The sequence below is a fragment of the Dasypus novemcinctus genome, chromosome 7, assembly GCF_030445035.2.
Source record: "Dasypus novemcinctus isolate mDasNov1 chromosome 7, mDasNov1.1.hap2, whole genome shotgun sequence".
Lineage (NCBI taxonomy): Eukaryota > Metazoa > Chordata > Mammalia > Cingulata > Dasypodidae > Dasypus > Dasypus novemcinctus.
This window is the reverse complement of record NC_080679.1, coordinates 48,952,950-48,974,240: the sequence shown is the minus strand read 5'-3', so window position 1 is coordinate 48,974,240 and position 21,291 is coordinate 48,952,950. Positions and strand designations below refer to the sequence as shown.

Below are 21,291 nucleotides of genomic sequence, written 5' to 3'. Positions count from 1 at the left end.
TTTATTTGTGTCCTATTTCAAGATTAAGAATTATTTTAGTGAATCATTCTGAGAACTATTTTTAGCCAAGTTTTACAAGTTAACACCTTCTTTGAATAAGTTTCAAAAATTATGTAGAAGCTTCCCTTTTAGGTTAAAGAACAAATGGTCTAAACTTAAGAGGGCCTTTAAAAGTATATTATAATGTGTGTGTTAGTGATCACTATTACCTCTATATTGAGAACAAGAGAATTTTTTCTTCACTGTGCTTATCTTTATTTTCTACATTTTGAATGTGTACTACCATTAAATTTTAAAATATCAAGGGGATAGTATTAAAAATATTGCCTCCTGGGAGCATGTATAGCTCAGTGGTTTGAACACCTGCTTCCATGTACAATGTTCCAAGTTCAATTCCTGGTACGGTCTTTAAAAAAATTGCTTACTATTCACATAAAATTCTATGTTGCCATTGTATTTAGAAGCAAAAAATCTCAAAAGCAAGCCAATCCATATAGAGGTGACTTTTTTTTCACTAGTGATATATTTTTACTTTTATACTTAAAAGTACTAGCCTATAGGTTAGTCAGCAATATGTTTTGAGAACCTAATGTATCAAGCCAAATCAAATCATGGATGGGACAAGTAATTTAATTCCTAGGAGCCTTAGTTTTCTAATTAGGGAGAATAAGTTTGAAGTTGAGGCTACTAATTATCATCTATTTACTCTCAGATATTCTGAGCATATGTGGGCTACTACATATGATATTTGAGCTTATCAGAAGTGTCCTGTAACTCCCAAGGTGGTATCATTCCTAGATGTGTCTTTACTATAGTCATTTTTTTGTGTGCTTTTCATATTTAGGTCTCTAAATCATCAGAGGGTACAGAAGCTAGAAGCAGAAGTGGACCAGTGGCAGGCCAAAATGCTTGTCGTAGATGCCCAGCACCACAGTGAGGTAGAGGTCAGGTTTTTACAGATGATAATGTTGAGATTTGGGATATTGGTTTACACTCCTGTTTTGGAAAAATGATGTGAAACAATCAGGTAAATTTTCCTTTCATCCAATGACAGCGACATATTTACAATTGGGAAATAGGCTTGTAGTCTTACAGTAAGTCACTTTAATTGGCAAACCAGGACAATTTAATTTTCTTATATGATCTATGTTTCTTCCATATTTTAATATGTATATGATTGCAGAAATTAAAGGCTTAGAAAATAACTTGTAATCTCAGTCAGAAGTAGCTAGAATGATCCCACTATTTCTTTTTAAGATTTATTTATTTGTTTCTCCCCCTCCCTCCATTGTCTGCTGTCTGTGTCTATTTGCTGTGTGTTCTTTTGTGTCTGCTTGTATTCTCATTAGGCAGCTCCAGGAACCGATCCTGGTACCTTCCAGAGTGAGAGAGAGGCAATCATTCTCTTGCACCACCTCAGCTTCCTAGTCTGCTGTGTCTCTTATTATCTCTCCTCTGTGTCTCTTCTTGTTGCATCATCTTGCTGTGCCAGCTCTCCACATGGGCCAGCACTCCTGTGCAGGGCAGCACTCCACTTGGGCCAGCTCACCATACAGGCCAGCTTGCCTTCACCAGGAGGCCCTGTGTATCAAACCCTGGACCTCCTATATGGTAGATGGGAGCCTAATTGCTTGAGCCACATCCGCTTCCTAGAATGATCCCACTATTAAGGAGTCACACACACATGGGTTTGCTCATGGACAGATGTACACACATGGCTATATATCTACATAGATGCTTATGTATCAAATGCAAATGGATATTTCACATAAATGAGATTATATATGGAAGACGTACAAGGAACATTGTCAGTGGTTATCCCTCTGGGAAGTGGGACCAGGAAAGGAGATTTTAAAGTTTTTAAAGTTAGGATAAATTCAGTTGGCTCTATTTTCCAAAGCTCTCTAGTGACCAACTGAGCATATTCTTCCTTTGTCTTCAAAGAGTCTTCTAAGCAATATCTATAATAAGTTCTCCAGGCATCTGGAATCTTTGGTTCTGGTTCCAACTAACTGTTGTTCCAATGATACTTGATATGGTGTAAGTTATGCACATATAGTGTTAGGAACTTCTTGCATCTTTCACAGGGAAATTAAAAATACTCTTCTCTCTTTCAGATAGAACCTCTACGAAAAGCTCTAGAAGTAGCTAGAGAAGACAACAGGAAATTAGCTATGAGCCTAGAGCAAGCACTTCAGGCAAATAATCATCTACAAACAAAGCTTGATCATGTTCAAGAGAAACTAGAAAGCAAAGAACTTGAGCATCAGAATTTGGAAACCTTCAAGTAAGGGCAGTATAATCACAGTGAAATTAGGGAGAGTAAGTCTGGCTCATTCACGTAAACCACTTAAACCTTTTTCTCCTACTTTGAACTAGTATTTGCAGGCGAGCTATGTTGAGGAACCGAACATAGCTAAGCAGCAGCAGATAATAGCTTGCTGGGGTGTGTTCATTTGGCTCTCATTTTCAGCTTTTCCCTCATGTAGTACCAAGCTGCTGCTTCACCAGAATCTAAAGAATACTGTTGGTAGGGACATTTACATATTTCTACTAAGGCTTTTCTATCAGCAGCTTATGTGTCCTTGAAAGACATTATTTGGATAGGAATAACAGCAGCCAGGAACTTTATTTTCTCATTACCAGGGGCGGTATGACTCCAACTAATGAGGTGGGGAATCATTGTTTTCAGTTTTGACCTGAAATTAGTTAGGTAATATCCATCAGGTTTAGGTCAAGCCACTAAAGTTTTGTCTGGAACTGTACTTAGGTAAATATGGAGTTAGTAACATTCAATAGAAATGTATGCCCAAGGGAAATGCAATGTGGACATAAATCTTTTTTTTTTTTTAATCCACAATTTTATTTTTTTTACTTTTCAATAAGTTTAAATCTTTGAGGGGTACAGCATCACACAGATTCGGTGTCCACTGGCTTTACCTGGAAGTTTGCTTCAGAATTTAGCATGAACCATGCCACTATTTCCATGGGCAGCAGTTACCTTTCCCCAGATTACCCTAGTTTTGTTAGGTTTGTCTCCAGGAGTCACTGTGTTGTTTTTTGCTTTGTACACGTAGCACATCTCTTGCCTAAATAGAATTCAGTTTCATCTCAGGCATACATGCCTTCAGTTTTAAGGAGAGCTGTGTGCTCCCTCTGGTTTCGGATCCCCCACTTATAGACAGCAAAAGTGGCTTTAGACCACAGCCTCCCAGACATATTTGTTGTTTTAGAAGTCCTGTTCCCAGCAGGCTGTTATTTGCTCCCAAACTTCAGCAGCTGGAGCTCCAGTTACCTCTACAGGCTCCAAGATGGCATTTTGTTCTTTTCAGTTATTGAACATGTTGGTATAGGAAAAAAGTATAATCTAAAGCAAAGAGAGGATATTTTTCATAAGTGATCTGTGCAAATATTATATGCTGGTGAGATGTTGCTGGCTAAAGATTATTCAATATTACTTCAAACAAGATTGTATTTATATAGGAATTGGCTATGTTATAAAAAGCCCTTTAATATCAGTTCAGGTAGTTGCAGTTTAGATGGTTGTTAGTTGTTCCAAACCCTGAAAATTCATAAAATTCTTTAGGCAACCACCAAATAAAGTTCCCCCAACTACTGCCAAAAAAAATTTCACCAGTTCGTTTGTGGGAAAAGGACAAGGTAAGACCTCCTATATTATCTCCTGAAATTATATGCAAATTGTACTTATCAGCGCATACACCCAGGAAGAAAGAACAAGTTTTGGAGGTTATACTTCAGACATGTTGATTTGAGGTAGAATTATTTAATAGCCTGTTAGAAATATAGGACTAGTTGTGAAAAGAGAATAGGACTTGGAATTCATCTGTATAAGGTGAGTTAAAGCTTTGGAGTAGATTAGATAGACTATCACAGAAGAAGTATAGAGAGAGAAGTAAGAGCAGAACCTTGGAAATCCACTACATTGAAGGGGAAGGAACAGAAGCAGGAAGAAACCAGAAAAGAAGCATTTAGGGAAGCAGAGTAGGAATCAGGAATATGTAATAACAACAAGGGTAAAAATGAGTGAGTCCCATGCTGCAGAGCAAAGAATGAAACCAGGAAAAAAGCCATTGGGTTTTTCAACTGGTATCTATTGATAATCTTCAAAATAGCCAGTTTCCAGATGATTACAAAGAGTAAGTGACTGATGAGGAGATATAGGCAAAGAAGATCAGATAGCAGCTTAAGGGCATAATATGAAGAAAATTTATTCTGTTGCTGTCTTGTTTTTAAGACGGGAGGTATTGGCCCTTAATTAAATAATATTCGATGGAAACAAATTGAACTAGGGAAAAAAGAGAGAGCAGAGTGGAAGGGTTATTGAAAATGAGGCTAGGCATTTCTTCCTCTCAGACCAAAAAGAAGAAGGAGAATGATAGGTGACTATTTAGAGGACCGTTGAGGTAGCTGATGATAGATGGTCTAATAATTTTCCTTAGAAGAAAATAGGAGTTGATGTTTGGGATGGAGGGAAAAGTAGAGGCTTGAGGAGAAGAAGGGAAATTAGAATTTGAATTTTTAAGACTGTTGACAGTAGCTAACATTTATTATGTGTATGCTGTGGTCAGGTACTGTGCTAAGCACCTCATGGGCATTATTTCCATATTACCTTGACTCAAAGATGGTAGATATTGTTACTATTCCCATTTTACAGATAAGGAAACAGGCATAGAAAGAGAGTGTACCATACCCAAGATTACACATCATATTAGAGCTGGGATTTGGATCCAGGAAGCAGCAGTAGGTTGACTCCAAAATCCATAGTCTTAATTACTTTGCTATAAAAGCATAATAAATTTAAAGACAATTTAGAGAATTTAAAAATTCAAAATACAGTACTGTGCAAATAATGGCTTTGTTCCCTTTATTCTATCTCCCTGTATGTTATTTCATCCAATTTTCAGAATGGGCTGGTATTGGGGAAGAGTATGGGAATATAATAAGTAACAAGCCACAATTATCTCCAATGACTTCAAGATCTTCCATCCCTTTATGCTTCACCATATGCCTTTGGGACAGATGTCAGCAACATTTTAGAGATGATGTACCAAACTTTATTAATATGTTTCCCTTCTTGAGTGGGGACAACAGTTGCAGTTACTATCTGCAGGTCCCATCTACAGAAGCCAATATAGAATCCATTAGTGGAGGCACTTTTAGAAATACATAAGAGACATGGACATACAATCCAAAACAGAGAAGAGAAAAGAAAAGAGGTAAAAGGAAGACAATTTCAATGGCAGGTAAAGTGCCTGCTACTCTTTGAAAAATACTAATAACTCATGAGATAGGCACAAATTATGACTTTATCAGCAGATAAGAGCTGGAAAAATAATAGCAATTTTTAAAATCCATTTGGCTTTAACCTTTTTGGGAAGCACATAGTCCTCTACATACACTTCAGTCATCCTCAGAAGCCTAATCTTGGATCCTGACCAAGGAACCCAAGTTAAGAATGCTTATCTAATATAAGTTTAAAACTTCATAAGTGAATAGTTGATAGCAAAACAGCATGGCAGAGATCTAAGATGATGGAATATGGTGTGTCAGGGCTCTATCCACCCCCCACAGAAGATTTGAACAACCAGCAAGAAATGGCAGAAATATCTTTCTCAAAGATCCAGAAAACAGTTAAAGGACTGTAGTAATAGGGCAACTATTGAGTCAAGAAAAGGGCTACTTAAAAGTGTTAGGATCTTCTCGCATCCTGGCTGACCCCTTCCCCAGCCCTCACCAGTTTGATGTAGAACTGTCCCATGCTCCCTGTGTGGATCCGAGGTCCCAGTTCCGGAAGGAGCATAACACTAATCCTCCTACTGGGAGCTTATATGAATGATCCAGTCTATCTAATGGTGGTCAGAGACAATCATCCCAAAACTTTCTCTGTGTTGGGAGGCAGCTTACAGAGCTTTCCTACAAAACACTGTGGAAGAGCATCAAATTGTGTGCTGCCTGGAGCAAAGAATTGCTGGCTGTAAGATGTCAGTACAGTGCCCAGACCTGTGAAAAACTATTTCTTAGGAGAAAGGGAGGCAATAGGAATAACATAAACAGGATTCTTAGGGCCACCATATATGCCCAAGACAAGACACCTATGCAGAAAGGATCAGGGAGGCCCCTACACTTTGGCCTGGAGCTGTTCTCTAAACTCATTGCATGGGAAAGCTCTGAAGGAAACCACTTGCACAGGTAAATCTCCAAAGACTAGGAAGGGTTTTTGTTTTGTTTTATTTTTTGGTTAGCTCTTGGCAATCAAAAAAGTTCTGTCTTAACTCTAGCTAGATACAAGCTTAATGAACAGAAGCCTCAGAGTCTAAATTCCAGTAATAGCATATTAAAATAACAAAATGCCCAGGTTTCAACAAAAGGTCACAAAACATACAAAGAGGAAAGCAGATGTGCCCAAGTGAAAGAGCTTCCACCTACCATATGGGAGGACCCAGGTTTGATCTCTAGGGCCTCCTAGTGAAAAAGAAGAAGAGAAAGCGTGCCACATGGTGAGCCAGTGCCCACGCAAGTGAGTCATGCAGCAAGATAATGACATATCAAAAGAGAGACAAGGGGAGAGTCAAGGTGAAGCACAACAGAAACCTGGAACTGAGGGGGCACAATCGACAGGGTACCTCTCTCCACATCGGGTCTCTAGGATCAAATCCCAGTGAATCCTAGAGGAGAGAAAATGAGAAGAGAAGACAACACAGACAGCAAAAAAAGCCAAACAAATAAACAAACAGCTGGGTAGGAGGAGGGGAAGGGGGAAAAATAAATAAATCTTTAAAAAAGAAAAAAAAACATACAAAGAAATAGGAAGCAATGGTCCAGACAAAAGAGATTAAAGCATTAGAAACCACCAATGAGGAGAACCAGACCTGAGACATACCAAATCATTTTTTTAATGGCACTAAATATGCTCAAAGGGCTAAAGGAAACTATGGGCAAAGAATTAAAGGAGATCAGGAAAAGGATAGATGAACATGAAGAGAATATGAATAGAGAGATGAAAATTATGAAAAAAGAACCAAACAAAGCTGAAGACCACATTACCAGAAATTAAAAATCCCCTAGAGGGGTTCAACATCAGGTTGGAGTTGACAGAGCAGAAGAAATCAGAGAACTTGCAGATTAAGACAATTGAAATAATTCAGTCTGAGGAGCAGAAGGAAGAATGAAGAAAGTGAACAGAGCCTGAGGAACCCATGGGACACCATCAAGGGAACCAATATACATATTGTGGAAGTTCCAGAAGAAGAGAGAAAAGAGCAGAATGAATAGCCAAATAATGCAGGAAACTTCCCAAATTTAATTAAAGACATGAACATACATATCTAAGACACTCAGTGACTTCCAAACAGGATAAACCCAAATAGACCATGCCATGGCATATTATGATCAAACTGTTGAATGCCAAAGATAAAGAATTCTGAAAGCCACAAGAAAAGCAACATGTCACATACAAGGTAGTCTCAACAAGGTTAAGTGTCTATTTTTCATCAGAAACCATGGAGGCAAGAAAGCAGAGGGATGACATTTAAAGTGCTGAAAGCAAAAAAAATTGCCAATCATGAATTCTGTATCTGGCAAAACTGTCTTTCAAAAAATCACAGAAAGATTTAAACATTCCCAGATAAACAAAAGTCGAGAGAGTTCATCACCACTAGACTGGCCCAACAAGAATAGACAGTATATCCAACCTGCATCAAGAAATAAAAATCTCGGGTGAGGGTAATGACGTGGGTAATTATAAATGCCAGTACCATTGTATTTTTTGTTTGTAACTCCACTTTTTACTTCCTACAGGACCTGAAAGGCAAATACTTAAAATGTAATGATAAATCAGTGGATTTGGATTCATACTATATAAATATGTAATTTGTGACAAGAACTACATACAGTAGGGAGACAAAGGAGTGTGGAACATTAAGCTATCCGTATTCTTAGGAAACGTATATGGCAGTGTTAAGGATTCAAGGATCATGATATATATATCTACACTCAATGTTCAGAAAGTGGATTGATAATTAGACAAAGGGATGGATGGATGGATAGAATTATATAATGTGACAAAAGGTCAGAATTTGGATGTAATCTGGGTCTCTCGGGGGGGATAGGGATAGTTCTCTGTATGGAGTTTGTATTATTTTCGTAATTATCCTGTATGTTTGGGAGTATTTCAAAATAAACATTTTCAAAAAGACATAACAAAGTAAAAACAAGTATCTCTTTCGTGGTAAGGCTGCTTCCTCTAATATTTTCCTTCCATGAGTTTTTCACTCTTTGGTTGGATCTCCATATTTAGAATTCGTTTTTTTAATGTTCCAGGTAAATGCCCATTTTTCTGACCTTCTGTTAATGAGCTCCAGATCAGTGAGGCTCACCTGGTATCTGAACTATTTCTCCTTTGTAAATCACTTTGCAGAATTGTGCATTTCCTCTGAATCTTTCTTACCTTCAAAGATCATTTCTAAAAGTTACTTATCATCTGTCTTCAAAACAGGGAACAGATGGCTGAGGAATCCAAAATGGAAGCTGAATTGCATGCCGAACGCATAGAAGCTCTAAGGAAGCAATTTCAAACTGAGAGAGAAACTGCAAAGAAAGCAACACAACGAGAAACATCTGAGGTATGGAGTCAAGTGACAAAAAATTTCTCTAGATCAGAGCCTTTCAAGAGGAAATCAACTTAAGAAGTTCACAGTGGATGCAGTGTTCTTTGGCTTTTCTTGTACTTCTTAGACCTGCAACCAGATGCAGCTGAACCATCTCTGTACTATTTGTAAAGCAACACACAGGAAAATAGTTTCTGATAAACAATTTCTCTGCCCAGGAAAGAATGTTTTTATATCATAGAGTGGAAACCAAGTGATAGAGGAATAAGTAGACTGCCACTTGGTAAGACAGATACAAAATCAGCTGCCTCCTCAGTTGACTTAATTAGCATTCATTATGCACTACCTCCTCCTGAGAAGCACCTATAAAGCCAGTAGAAGACATGGCCTGTGCTTTGGTGTATGCTAAATGAACCCTTGTTTAATTGTGACACAAGCCAAGTAGGGAAAACATCAGAGGATCTCTGTTGGATAGCTAGAGGCTTTGTACAATTCTGAAGGAATTCGGAGTGAGGGAAAGTTCACTGTATGCTGATTGGATTGAAAGAAAAGAAGCTTAATGGAAGTATAGGATTGAGACTGGCGAGATGGCAGGTCTGGGCACCTCAAATAAGAGGTAAAGAGAGCTCAGCTGCAAAAATAAATAGGACATATGAGCAAATGAAAAGGAGCCGCTGTTGATTGGAGCAGAAACTGTGGGAAATATCTAAAGAAGAGTGGTTAAGGGTAGATGGTGAGCTGGTAAGTGGCCTTGACCTCCAGAATTCTGGGTGTGATCATTAGGTAAAAATGGAGCACTAGGTATTTCTGAGCAGGGAGGTGGTATGATAGAAACACAATTTTAGGAAGGTTATTGTGACAGCAGTATAGAGTAGACAAGATGAAGGAAGTTTGGAGGCATGGAGACTTAAAAAAACTATAGCAAATTAAATCAAAAAGCCACTTTAATAGAAAATCACCAAATAGAAAATGTCCTATAGTGAGCAAAGGGGAGGGAGGAATTAAAATAATTCTAAGACTTGTTTGGGGTGGCAATTATAATTGACAGAGAACATTCACAAAATTAAATTCAACTAATGATAGAACAATTTAGTAAATTACAAAAGACTGTGTAAATATAAATGTTATAAAAACTAAATTCTATGGGGAACAAAAAGATACACTGAAATGTAGAACTGTACCTTAATTCAGAGATACCTTTTTTTTTAAGATTTATTTATTTCTCTCCCCTTCCCTACCCTCCCCCCAGTTGTCTGCTCTCTGTGTCCATTCACTGTGTGTTCTTCTGTGTCCGCTTGTATTCTTGTCAGCAGCACCTGGAATCTGTGTCTCATTTTGCTGCATCAGCTCTCCATGTGCGGCTCCATTCCTGGGCAGGCTGCACTTTTTTCGTGTTGGATGGCTCTCCTTACAGGGCGCACTCCTTGTGCGTGGGACTCCCCTACACAGGGGACACCCCTGTGTGGCCTGGCACTCCTTGCGCACATCAGCACTGCACGTGGGCCAGCTCACCTCACGGGTCAGGAGGCCCTGGGTTTGAACCGTGGACCTCCCATGTGGTAGGCGGACATCCTATCCAGAGATACCTTTTAACAATGCTCAGTAACAATTGTGAATTTGTGAGAACAGAATAGTGAACATATGACATCAGTGGAGAAGTTAGCCACAGCGGTACACTGGGGTGCATTGTTTAGAGCCTGCCTGGCTTCAGAGTGCCACATACCCAGCAGACCAGCTCTGGTCATATTAGCTGTGTGTTCGTTTTCTAGCTATATATAAGTGACTTAACTTCTGAATTTGAGTTTCCTCAATTATTAAATGGAAATCATCACCACGACTTATCAAGTTTGTTTTGAGGATTAAATTGGAATTTATATGTAAGCTAATGAGCACAGCACCTGGAACATAGTAAGTACAAAGTAAATGATAGTTGTTAGAATTTACCCAGTTTTAGACACAGCTGTGATTGAGGTAACAGTGAAACATCTAACAAGAAGTTAGTGGGGTGGTGATAAAAGACTAAACTATGGGAAGCGGACTTGGCCCAGTGGTTAGGGCATCCATCTACCACATGGGAGGTCTGCGGTTCAAACCCCGGGCCTCCTTGACCCATGTGGAGCTGGCCCACGCACAGTGCTGATGCGCGCAAGGAGTGCTGTGCCATACGGGTGTCCACGCGTGGGTGAGCCCCACACACAAGGAGTGCGCCCTGTAAGGAAAGCCACCCAGGGCGAAAGAAAGTTCAGCCTGCACAGGAATGGCACCCCACACATGGAGAGCTGACACAACAAGATAACGCAACAAAAAAGAAACACAAATTCCCATGCCACTGACAACAACAGAAGCGGACAAAGAAGAACATGCAGCAAATAGACGCAGAGAACAGACAACTGGGGCGGGGGGAGTGGGGAGAGAGAAATAAATAAAATCTTTAGAAAAAAAAAAAAAAAGACTAAACTATGATGTGAAATTAGAGCTCTAAAGACATGTAGACACTGCAGGCAGGGCAGACAACCCCAGGACATTGGCACCCATCAGTGAGCCTTACCTTGAAATATATGATAACCCAACTCCCCACCCATGCCATGTATCAGACTCATGTATACTTTTCCTGCACATGTTTATTCTGCCCTTTTTATTTGAACCTATAATTAGTACTATATGCTTTAAATATATGTCCTAGAGACTTAAATCTTCTGGCTGTTCATGTGCGGGTGAGCCCTGAATCTCAGCAGAGTTGCAGTCAACTCCTACTCTCCAGTTATCAGACTCACCCAGGACCACTAACAAAATGTTGATGGTGGACAACACCTATCCCAAAAAACAGTATCTACAACTGCAAGCAAGACAGTTCCATCCATTTGCCCCATCTCAATCGAAACTAGAGTGGGCATCACCATTCCAAATCCTCTAGCTAGAGGAATGAATAAACATAAGGGGGGAGATGCAACTATGGACTAAAGTAGACATTGTTATTCTAGTAATAGAAGAACTTTTATCATTGATATAAAGACCATGGTCACCAGAGGTTCTTAGGGGAGGGAGAGAAAAGAATAGTTATAACATGGAGCATTTTGGGGACATTGGGATTGTTTTGCATGATATTGCAATGACAGATACATTTTGTCAAAACCTATAAAATTGTGTGGTGCACAGTGTAAAACATGATGTAAACTATAGACCATGGTTAGTAGCAATGCTTCAATATGTGCTCATCAATTATAACAAATGTACCACACTAATGAAAGATGTTTTTAAAGGGGGAAAGTGATGGGAGGAATGGTGGGGTATATGGGAATCCCCTATATTTTCAACGTAACATCTATGTAATCTAAAACACCTGTAAAAATGAAGGAAAAAAAAATATCCCAGGTAACACAGAGATACACCAAATGAGTATTGTAAATATTCTGGTACATTTTAAATGTTTATATTTAGCATATTGGTGATTTCAAAAAATAAGATAAGTTCTGCTCTTCAAAAAGGAAAAAGAAATTAGGATCTGAAGGAAAAAACTAGTATAGAAAGAAAAGATACAAAGAGTCTGGACTTCATTCTTTTATATGTTAAACATTGCTAGCCCACACAGCACCATGTTCTTATCGTCTCCCTTCTCAGCTGCCTTTTCTTCCTAAAATTCAAGTGGTACTGATTTAAGGGCACATGAGAAGGTGGGGGCTTGTAAAATTCTTTAATCTATGCTATTTTCCACTAAAGGAATGTATTAAAATCCTTAAAAATCAAAAGCAGTGCTGTAAAAAAAAAAAAATACATGCAATGATAGTCAATAACTGATTAGTGTATATGTATATAAGACTACCATGTAATCTCTCTTCACTTTTCCAGACATTAGTCAGATAGGAGTGACAGAAAGGAAGAGAAAAGCTATAGCATGATAATTATTGAACATTTACTGTATGCCAAACTACATTCTTTCTAGATATTATCTTATTTCATTTAAGTATGCTAAGAATCACTCCTACAAGGTATGTTGTATATGTACTGTTCATTTGAGGAACCTGAGGCTAAGGGAAGTAAATTACCCCAAATCACTTGGCTAATATGTGGTGACTCCACATATTAGCTTGACTCCAGAGCCATGTTCTTAAAAAGAGAAAATGATGAATATACATTTACATTCTTTATCCACTCTCAAAGATTTTGTTGTTTAGGGTTTAAAAATTGTGAAAATGTCACAGTGCTCTTCTGGTAAACATAAACAATTTCACAGAATAGCAACATTAAATAAGACCACTCTGTGACCATGATGGACCAAGAGAAAACCAAGCCCACTTCATATCATGTACAAACACAGACAAAACATGAACATTGTCTAATCCACAAAATGCCAACCATCTTCCTCTGCTAGCCTATAAAAGCAATTGCTGGTTCTTTACCAATTGCAGCTGTAATCTTGCTCTAGCCTAACCTCCTTAGAGATAAGATTTATTAAGATCCCAATCATAGACTCATTCCTGCTTTCTGACAGCACACAATCCTGAGCAAACCCACACTTAACCTACCCCCAAATCAACTAACAAGTGCAAATCTGATAATAAGGCCCTTCTAACACTTTCTTGCTGAAATGGCCCCAAGGTTCCATGGTGCTTTTCTTTTTTTACTATAAATTCAATTTTTGTTCAACTAAAGTAAAATTTGTGAAAATCACTTGAATTGTTGGTTCCATAAATCTGCTTAATTAGATATCATTATTATTGTCTCATTTATCTTTTTTAAAAGAAAGATCCAAGGAGAAAAAAATATTGTGACAGAGCTAAACATTAACTTCTCTTTCTAAAAGGAAGGTAAAAATGTTCTAATTTTTCCTGTGTGTTCCACAGCTTAAGAAAGCCCTTGACGAAGCCAACTTCAGATCAGTGGAAGTGTCCCGGACCAACCGAGAACTACGACAAAAAATAACGGAGCTGGAGAAAACACTGAACAGTAACAAGGAGAAAATGAAGAACCAAAAGGCTCAAATTAAACACCACTTGTCAGCCAAGGCGAATAATGCTCAGAATATAGAGAGGATGAAGGTTATAACAGAAACCCCTTGCTTCCTTAGTATCCATGAGGGTATAGGTGGTTGGTGGTACCCAGAAAAGAGAGATTTCAGAGCACTAAGAACAGCAATTAAAGCTACAACTGGGAGTGGGCACACTGCCTTGGCAGGACTGTCCTTTTTTTTCTTTTCCCCATCAGCAGATGCTGATGTGTAAATGTTTGTTTCTCAGCTTCCAGTATCCTCTTCGAGCTCCCTGTCTCTTCCACATTGATTGTACTGAACTTGGCTCTTTCAGGTTAAGTGGGCCAGATGGGAAGGAGAGCCCCCAGGAATTGATAACTTTGGGTTTCACATGGCATTCTTTCTGTCATCCTGTAGATAAAAAGGGCAAGCCAGTTTTTCCACTGATCATCTTTTCCACATTTACTTTCAGCAAATAGAAGCAGAATTGAAGCAAATGGAGCTATTTAAGGATCAGTATCAGAAAAAGGACTATGAACAGGTAGAGGATTTCCACAAACCCTATATTTACCATTTACACAAAATCTAAAACTTGGACAGGTTCATAAAAAATCATCTTCTTTGTGCCCTCCCAGTCATTGAGTATCCAGAAATTTGTATCTGAGATGACCAGCCTGCAGAAAGAGATGCAGCTATTGGCCAAGAGCCAGTATGATGCCTCAGTACGGAATAAGCAGCTTGAGATTCGACTGGAAACTGAACGGAAAATAAGGCAGGAACTAGAGAAAAGGTGCCAGGTAAAGGTTTCCTAAAATTCCTATCAAAGATCGTCATCAAATGGTATATGCCAAAATCCAACCTTATAGTGCCTAGATTTTCTAGTTTCTATAGAAGAAAACAAATGTGTACAAATTGTTCATCTTAGCCAAGCCTTAGAATCCAGTATTTAGGAAGAAACCTGTAGCTTTGAATGAGGCATATAGTCCCCATTTTTAATTTAATAGAAATTATGTTCATTTTTAAAGAACAGTTAGAGTTAACATATGCAAAATACCAGTTACTGTGTAAGACTTCTAAGCTGAATTTCAGTCTTTCAGAACTTTATACCCCTTATTTCTTCCCAATAGCACAGATACACTCATGCTGTTGCAGAGGTGTTAGCTATTCCCAGCCTAATTAAAAAGTATAACAGTATATCGCTGAAAAGAGACTTATAGAGATCACTGAACTCTTGCCTCCTAGTCGGGATTGGCTGTTATGGGAAGTATCCCTCCCCCCCTTTTCTGGAAAGAGGTTTTAATCTCTTTCTCAGCAGAATCTATAAATCAAAATCTGTCATCATCTGCAATTATATATATATACTTATATACATATTTATCATGTATTACGGTAGTGCCTGGGGTTAGAAAGTACCCTATCACACTTTCATAATTTGGTTGCCCATTTATTACAATATTCAGAGCTTTTTGTGCCATCTAGTACATTGGAAGTTTGTAAAAAATTTTTGCATCACATTTTCAGGAACTGGAAGAAACTATCAGACATCTCAAGAAATGTAAAGAGGCAACAGAGAATAAACTGAAAGAAGCCAGTGTGGAATCAGAACAGGTGAGCCAGACCCATGGACAAAAAATCTTTGACAAACTTCCTTAGACCCTACAACCTTGAAACACAGAAGTCAGCGTGACTCCTTGATTAACATAGTTGTCAGGAGTGCAACAGGGGGAAGCAGATTTGGCTCAAGTGTTAGGGCCTCTGCCTACCATATGGGAGGACCCAGGTTCGATCCCTGGGGCCTCCTGGTGAAAAAGAAGAAGAGAAAGCATGCCCATGCAGCAATCCAGTGCCTGCACAAGTGAGTCTCGCAGCAAAATGATGACTCAACAAAAGAGAGATGAAGGGGAGAGTCAAGGTAAAGCAAAGCAGAGACCAGAAATTGAGGTGTTGCAACTGACAGGGAACCTCTCTCCACATCAGAGGTCCCCAGGATCGAATCCCGGTGAATCCGAGAGGAGAGAGATGAGAAGGAAAAAAGAAATAGATACCGAAAATCACACAGGGAATGGACCCAGACAGCAAAAACAGCAGGGTAGGGTAGGGGGTAGGCTGGGGAGGGGGAAGACTGATACTATTAGATGATAGGAACCTCAATAAAAAATGGTGTCTGTTTGAAGAAGAAAAAAAAAAGAGTGCAACAGGAAAGAACCAGCAGCTTAACTCACTACAGCCTCTGTTGTAAAGAAACATTTTTAGATTGAGTCATGGTTCTCTTGATAGTGGAATGCTAAAATATTGTCTAAACCTGAAGTCCAAGTCCCTATCACTAAATACAAGAAAGGAAGACCAGGTTGTATTTGGATTTTAATGTAGTGTTGTTGGATGTGAACTAATGAAAGTAGAAGCTCTTTGTTCAAGTCAATAACTGAAAGTATAAAGTAAGCCCTATTAGTCTATGGATTTTCTTTCTCTGTTCTAATATCTTAAATTGGCCTCTTTGGGGCTATTTAAAATCATGAATTTATAGATCTGGAAAGGACTTTTGAGATCATTAATCGACTACTACCACCACTCATTTTCCAGAAAAAAAAACACAGAGATTCTTAAGCTTAAAAGAGCAGTGTCCTTGCTGAAATTGATCCTGATTCATCCTTTTTATAGCCATTAAATTACATTATTTAATATGTGTCTCAGAATGGTATATTAGAAAGAACTTAAGGTCTAACAAAACTGAGTTTGAAGACCAGTTTGACACTTACCTTTAGAGAAGTTACATTTACTTTCTTTAATCCATCAGTTACTACATCTGTAAAAGTCAGGAAATTAATAACTACCACTCTATTACTCTGACATGTAGCTCAGTGTAAGTTTCAATAAATGTTAGTTCCCTTCGCATTCACCATACAGTAGGAGAACATGATGTACAATGCCATTTCAAGTATTTCAAGTATTCCCTCTGCTTCTGGTACAGAGTACCAGAAAAGTGGTTTTTGTGGGGTTTTCTTGTATTTGTAAAGTGGGAGTAAAGCTGTCATCAGGATGTACAAACAGAAATGGAAAATACTTTAGCTTTATAGCTTTCCCAAAGTTAAATGGCACTGTAAAAGGAGAATTCAATTTTCTTATCATACATATAGTACCCACACTACAACCAGGCTAATGTGGTGCAAGTACACAATAGCACATATTTATTGGCCATCTATTTAGATGCCAGGCACCATGCTAGGTGCTGGAGAAACAGGGGTGAGTGAACAGGACAGACAAAGCACCTCTTCTCACAGAACTTGATTTCTATTGGACAAGGGAGAAATACACCACAGTCTCAAACTTCAGAATCAAAAAACTAAACCATGGTCTATGAAACATAAATAATCAAAGGGGAAACCCAATAATTATGCTTTTGATTTTAGAGGGCATAGTCTGGAGCTGGTTTGAAGTGATCTTTATGTATGAAAACCTATTAGCTCTACCTTCAAAATTCCCAAGTTCCCCCTTAGAAAAGCACCAGGCACATATACCAATCAATAAATATTTGTTAAATAAATTAATACTTATTCCAGCTAATCTTCAAATGCAGTCTATTAGAGGGGCTGTTTTCAGGTCTCTAACAAGGATAATTTGGAAGTTGGTGATTAGGAGTTAAAGAATGAAGAAAGTATTTTAAGGGAAGCAGATGTGACTCAAGCGATTGAGCTCCTTCCTGCCACATGGGAGGTCTGAGTTCAGTTCCTGGTGCCTCCTAGAGAAGGCAGCAAGCTGGCACAGCAGTCTGGTGCAGCAAGCTGATGCAACAAGAGACACAAAAAGAAAAATCATAATGAGAGACGTAGCAAAGCAGGGAGCAGAGGTTCCTGGTGCCTCATAAAGAAGATGAGCAAGACAGTGGGCTGATACAATGGGAAGGCCTGGCAAGCTGATGCAACAAAAAATGACACGAGACACAGAAGGAAGGGCATGGTGGTAGACACAACAAGGCAGGAAGAGAGGCGGCTCAAGCAATTGGGTGCCTCCCTCCCACATCAGAGGTCCTGGGTTCAGTTTCCAGTGCCTCCTAAAAAAAGAAACAAGATGAACAGACACAGCAAGTGCAAACAATGAGGGGGATGGGGAGAAATAAATCCTTTTTTAAAATGTATCAATAATAAAAGAAATAAAATTAATACAGTTTATATGAAGCTGGTCAAGTGTTATTAGTAGCTCATTCTGTAACTCATAAAGCACAACAAAAAATATAGCTTTGATAGTATAGGAACTTTGGAGAAGTATATATTCTGAGAGAACGGAGCTCACAAATTCAAAATATGGTCTGTGCTACATTCTTAAGAGACCATGTCTATATATCTGTTTTCAAAGCTGTCTTTTAGTTTTATCATCTTATTTTTTCTTCTGGGTCCTCTCAGCTTAGTTTACATGCACGAAATATTGACAAGTGCATGAAGAGCAGCTGGCCTGCATGCATTCTTTAACCTCTTCCTTCAGAAATTACTCTCATCTATAGGATGTTGTTAGGTATATTGTGCAAATAAGTTAGAAGTACCTTGCAGTCAGAATTTGGGACTTTTAATATCCAGGTAGAAGGTCTCTCAAATACACACACACAGAAAAACTGTTCCTTTGTTCTAAGTTTTAATAATCACATTTATATGTTTAGATAACAGCTAACCTAGAAGAAGCTCACCGCTGGTTTAAGTGCAGGTTTGATGGTCTACAACTTGAGCTGACAAAAAACCGGTTGCAGAGGCTTCCCCGGGAAGACAGGTGGCGGGAAGAGGTAAGGTATTTAGTTGTCTTCAACAAATTTTGGATTTGTTTCTTCTCAGATTTCTAATTCAGTTCTCTCTTTATCTAACTACTCCCTCTGCTAATCTTTAGATTTGTTTAAACCATTACCAGGAAACCAATTCTTTTTTTTTTCTTGAAAGTTCCACTTGTTCCAAACAGTCTAGTTTAGAACTACCTATCTTGATGAATAAATAACATAAAAGCAAAATGGGTTCTCAGCTCTGCAGAGTTAGTTTTAAATATTCTGTGCTGGATTTGTCTTCAGCAGGACCAAGATATAAGACACAACGTCATACCCAATCAGTCTGCTCTACATCGATGGGAGACAAAACAAAATCTTAGGTTCATGCCCAAGAAGTACCAGCCTGAGGTAGAGAGGAAGTAGTATCCTTGACAGAGGAGCTTCTCCCCTGATGGCTACACGTCCATGATTCTGTGAGCCCAGCAACTAGGGCTACCCTGTTTCAACAATCATCAAAACGTGAGGCCTTCGATGTGAGCTGAAGATTTTGGACCTGAGTTTTATCCCTTTATGGACTCTTTTATATCGATACAGAACCACCCTCATCTTTTTTGTCCTTTTGCCCACTTTCCACCCAATAACTTTTTATTAATTTGTTATATAATAGGAGATGCTGCTGCATGACACTTGTCTATGTTTCCAGGTACACCATTATCAAAAAACTTTTAGTGATACGACTACTTTGTTTTAACAAAGTGTCCTGGTCTGATTACTTCCAAAAGCTAATCCCTGAAATAAAATTCTAGGAATAGAATCCACCTGGAAAATGGTAAAACACTTCTACTCTCTTGTGAACATATACTCTTCTGTGCTTAATTATCAGCACATCTTTAATAAGATAAAGATCTCTGTTCTTACACAAGAGGTCTCAGAGTATATTAACAGCTTCCTCCATCATTTGAAAAGGAGTTTATCGATAATTATTCCAGACTTAATGCACAAGTGGCATTTTATGGAGGATTTTGGCAAGTGTTCATTTGAAGTTTTATCTGATGCTAACTAGGTGGCCATTCTAGTTCTGCAAAACTCTTGTCCTCAAGGATCTTATAACCACACCATTCCTAGTGTATCTAAGATGGAATCCTTGAACTTTTCCATGGATTTGTTATTTTGTTGTTGGTGTTCTATAAGATGTCTGCACAAGAATGTTCTATTTAGTGTGATGATGGTGTTAAAGTATTTCTTATGATATTTTTAAGTGTTTCTATAGTATTTTATAGTGTCTATAATATAGTATACTTGCTTCTATTTTGATTTTCTACTTTTATGAAAACAATTATTGTAGGTAGTAAAAGTCATTAAATAATTCTTATTTGTTCATTTTTAAAAAGTATCTGAGGAAGAAATGTCTTTGTTTCTATAGCGTTTCAAGAAGTGAATTATTCTAAAAGCACTGCAGCTAATAGTGTATATGTTCACTTTTATTTTAGCAATTTGTCATGCACTACAAAAGGCCACAGTTCAGTCATTTGAACATTTGGCTTCTGGTAAGGAATTAAATTATTTATGAGATATGTGGCTACTTCTATAACAAGCCTGTTATTGCCTCTTTCCATCTTTAATATAAGATCTCATCAACAAATAATTTTAATTCAGAATTTGGGAGTGAAGTGTCCAAATGTTCTGTCAAGGCACATGGACACTTCCTGAGTTACACTACAATGAACTTCTCCTCATTTGGGTAAGTAATATAGACTTGTTAGATTAAGACTGTTAAGTCAGGACTTCTGCTTTCAGCTATGATGGAGTAACAGGGACCAAAGAACCAAAAGACAGACAACATTCAAGACACTGGACTTCATGCAACAAAGGACAGTGGTCCCCAGGGAAAGGAAACAGAGGCAGCACAGCTTACAGCCTTGAGTTTCCAGGATGCAGTGCAAGGTGGTGGAGCACGGTGGGTTCCCTGAGCTGAGGATCCAGAGTAAGAGTCCAGGGAAACCAAGGTAGCTAGATCCCACAGATCAGGGTATCAGAGAGGAGAGAGCTGCAAAAAGGAGAATTTCAGAGATCTGCAGAATATCCTGAGAATTCAGCTAAATACTGATGCAGAAACTACCTGAGGCCAGGGAAGAACCACCCAAAAGATTTAGAGCAAACAGTGCCTGGCACACACAAAGTGCCAGTTCCTCCCAGCGAGAACTGGAAACCTCGTGATTCATGGGGAATTGAGTAGAGTATACAAAAGGGTCTTGTCTCAGTTATGGGGAATAATTAGCCCTAGACAGACTCTGGTCCCACCTAACAAATCTTAAAAGCAAGACCCAAATTGATCTGTTTCCAAGTAACTGATTCCAGAACAAAGCATAAGAATATATAGAGGAATATAAAAATATCCAGCCTCCCTCAAGGTAAAATTCACAATATCTGGCATGAAATCCAAACTTAGCAATCATGCAGAAAAGCAGGAAAATACAACCCATAATGAGAAGTCAATCAAAATGGACCCAGAACTAACAAACATTAGAATTAGCAGGCAAGGACATTAAAAGTCATTGTAATTGTATTCTAATGTTCAGAGTGTTACATTATTGGATTTAATATGAGAATAACAATAATTCATAACTATTAACTAATAGACATTGGGTGGTTTCCTTTAGCAATAATTACTCTTATGTAGTAACATCAGATTTAAAGCTGCCCCTAATACAAGATCTGAAGATCCTTTGACTACTTTTTTGAGGACTGTAATTGTTCTGAGACAAGGAGGCTAAGCCTTGGCTCTCCTGATTTACGGGATAGGCAACAGTTCTTCTATGTGTGCATATTAACACCTCAGAGCTTTGCATAAGCTTTTCATGTTGGTACAAAAAGAGGTTTATAAAAATCTAGGAAGGGCCAATCTGGACTCAAATGGACCTTGTTCCAGTTAATCTGTCTATAGAGTCTTTGCCCTT

General features: G+C 38.4%; 1 protein-coding gene across 6 annotated transcripts in view; it reads left to right on the top strand.

Annotated features, from left to right (window-relative positions):
* CCDC150 (coiled-coil domain containing 150) overlaps positions 1–19,727 on the top strand; it is a 127,561-nt gene extending 107,834 nt beyond the window's left edge. For 4 of the 6 annotated variants that reach the window (XM_058300419.2, XM_058300417.2, XM_058300422.1 and 1 more), the window contains 9 exons: positions 845–938; positions 2,118–2,287; positions 8,516–8,642; positions 13,469–13,663; positions 14,066–14,134; positions 14,229–14,390; positions 15,115–15,201; positions 18,242–18,361; positions 18,638–19,727. In XM_058300419.2, the coding sequence (XP_058156402.1) occupies positions 845–938; positions 2,118–2,287; positions 8,516–8,642; positions 13,469–13,663; positions 14,066–14,134; positions 14,229–14,390; positions 15,115–15,201; positions 18,242–18,361; positions 18,638–18,757 (1,144 nt within the window). In that variant the 3' untranslated portion in view covers positions 18,758–19,727. The remainder of the gene's footprint in view (positions 1–844; positions 939–2,117; positions 2,288–8,515; positions 8,643–13,468; positions 13,664–14,065; positions 14,135–14,228; positions 14,391–15,114; positions 15,202–18,241; positions 18,362–18,637) is intronic. The other 2 variants (XM_023591725.3, XM_058300418.2) reach the window with 1 other exon arrangement.
* The last annotated feature ends 1,564 nt before the right edge of the window (positions 19,728–21,291 follow it).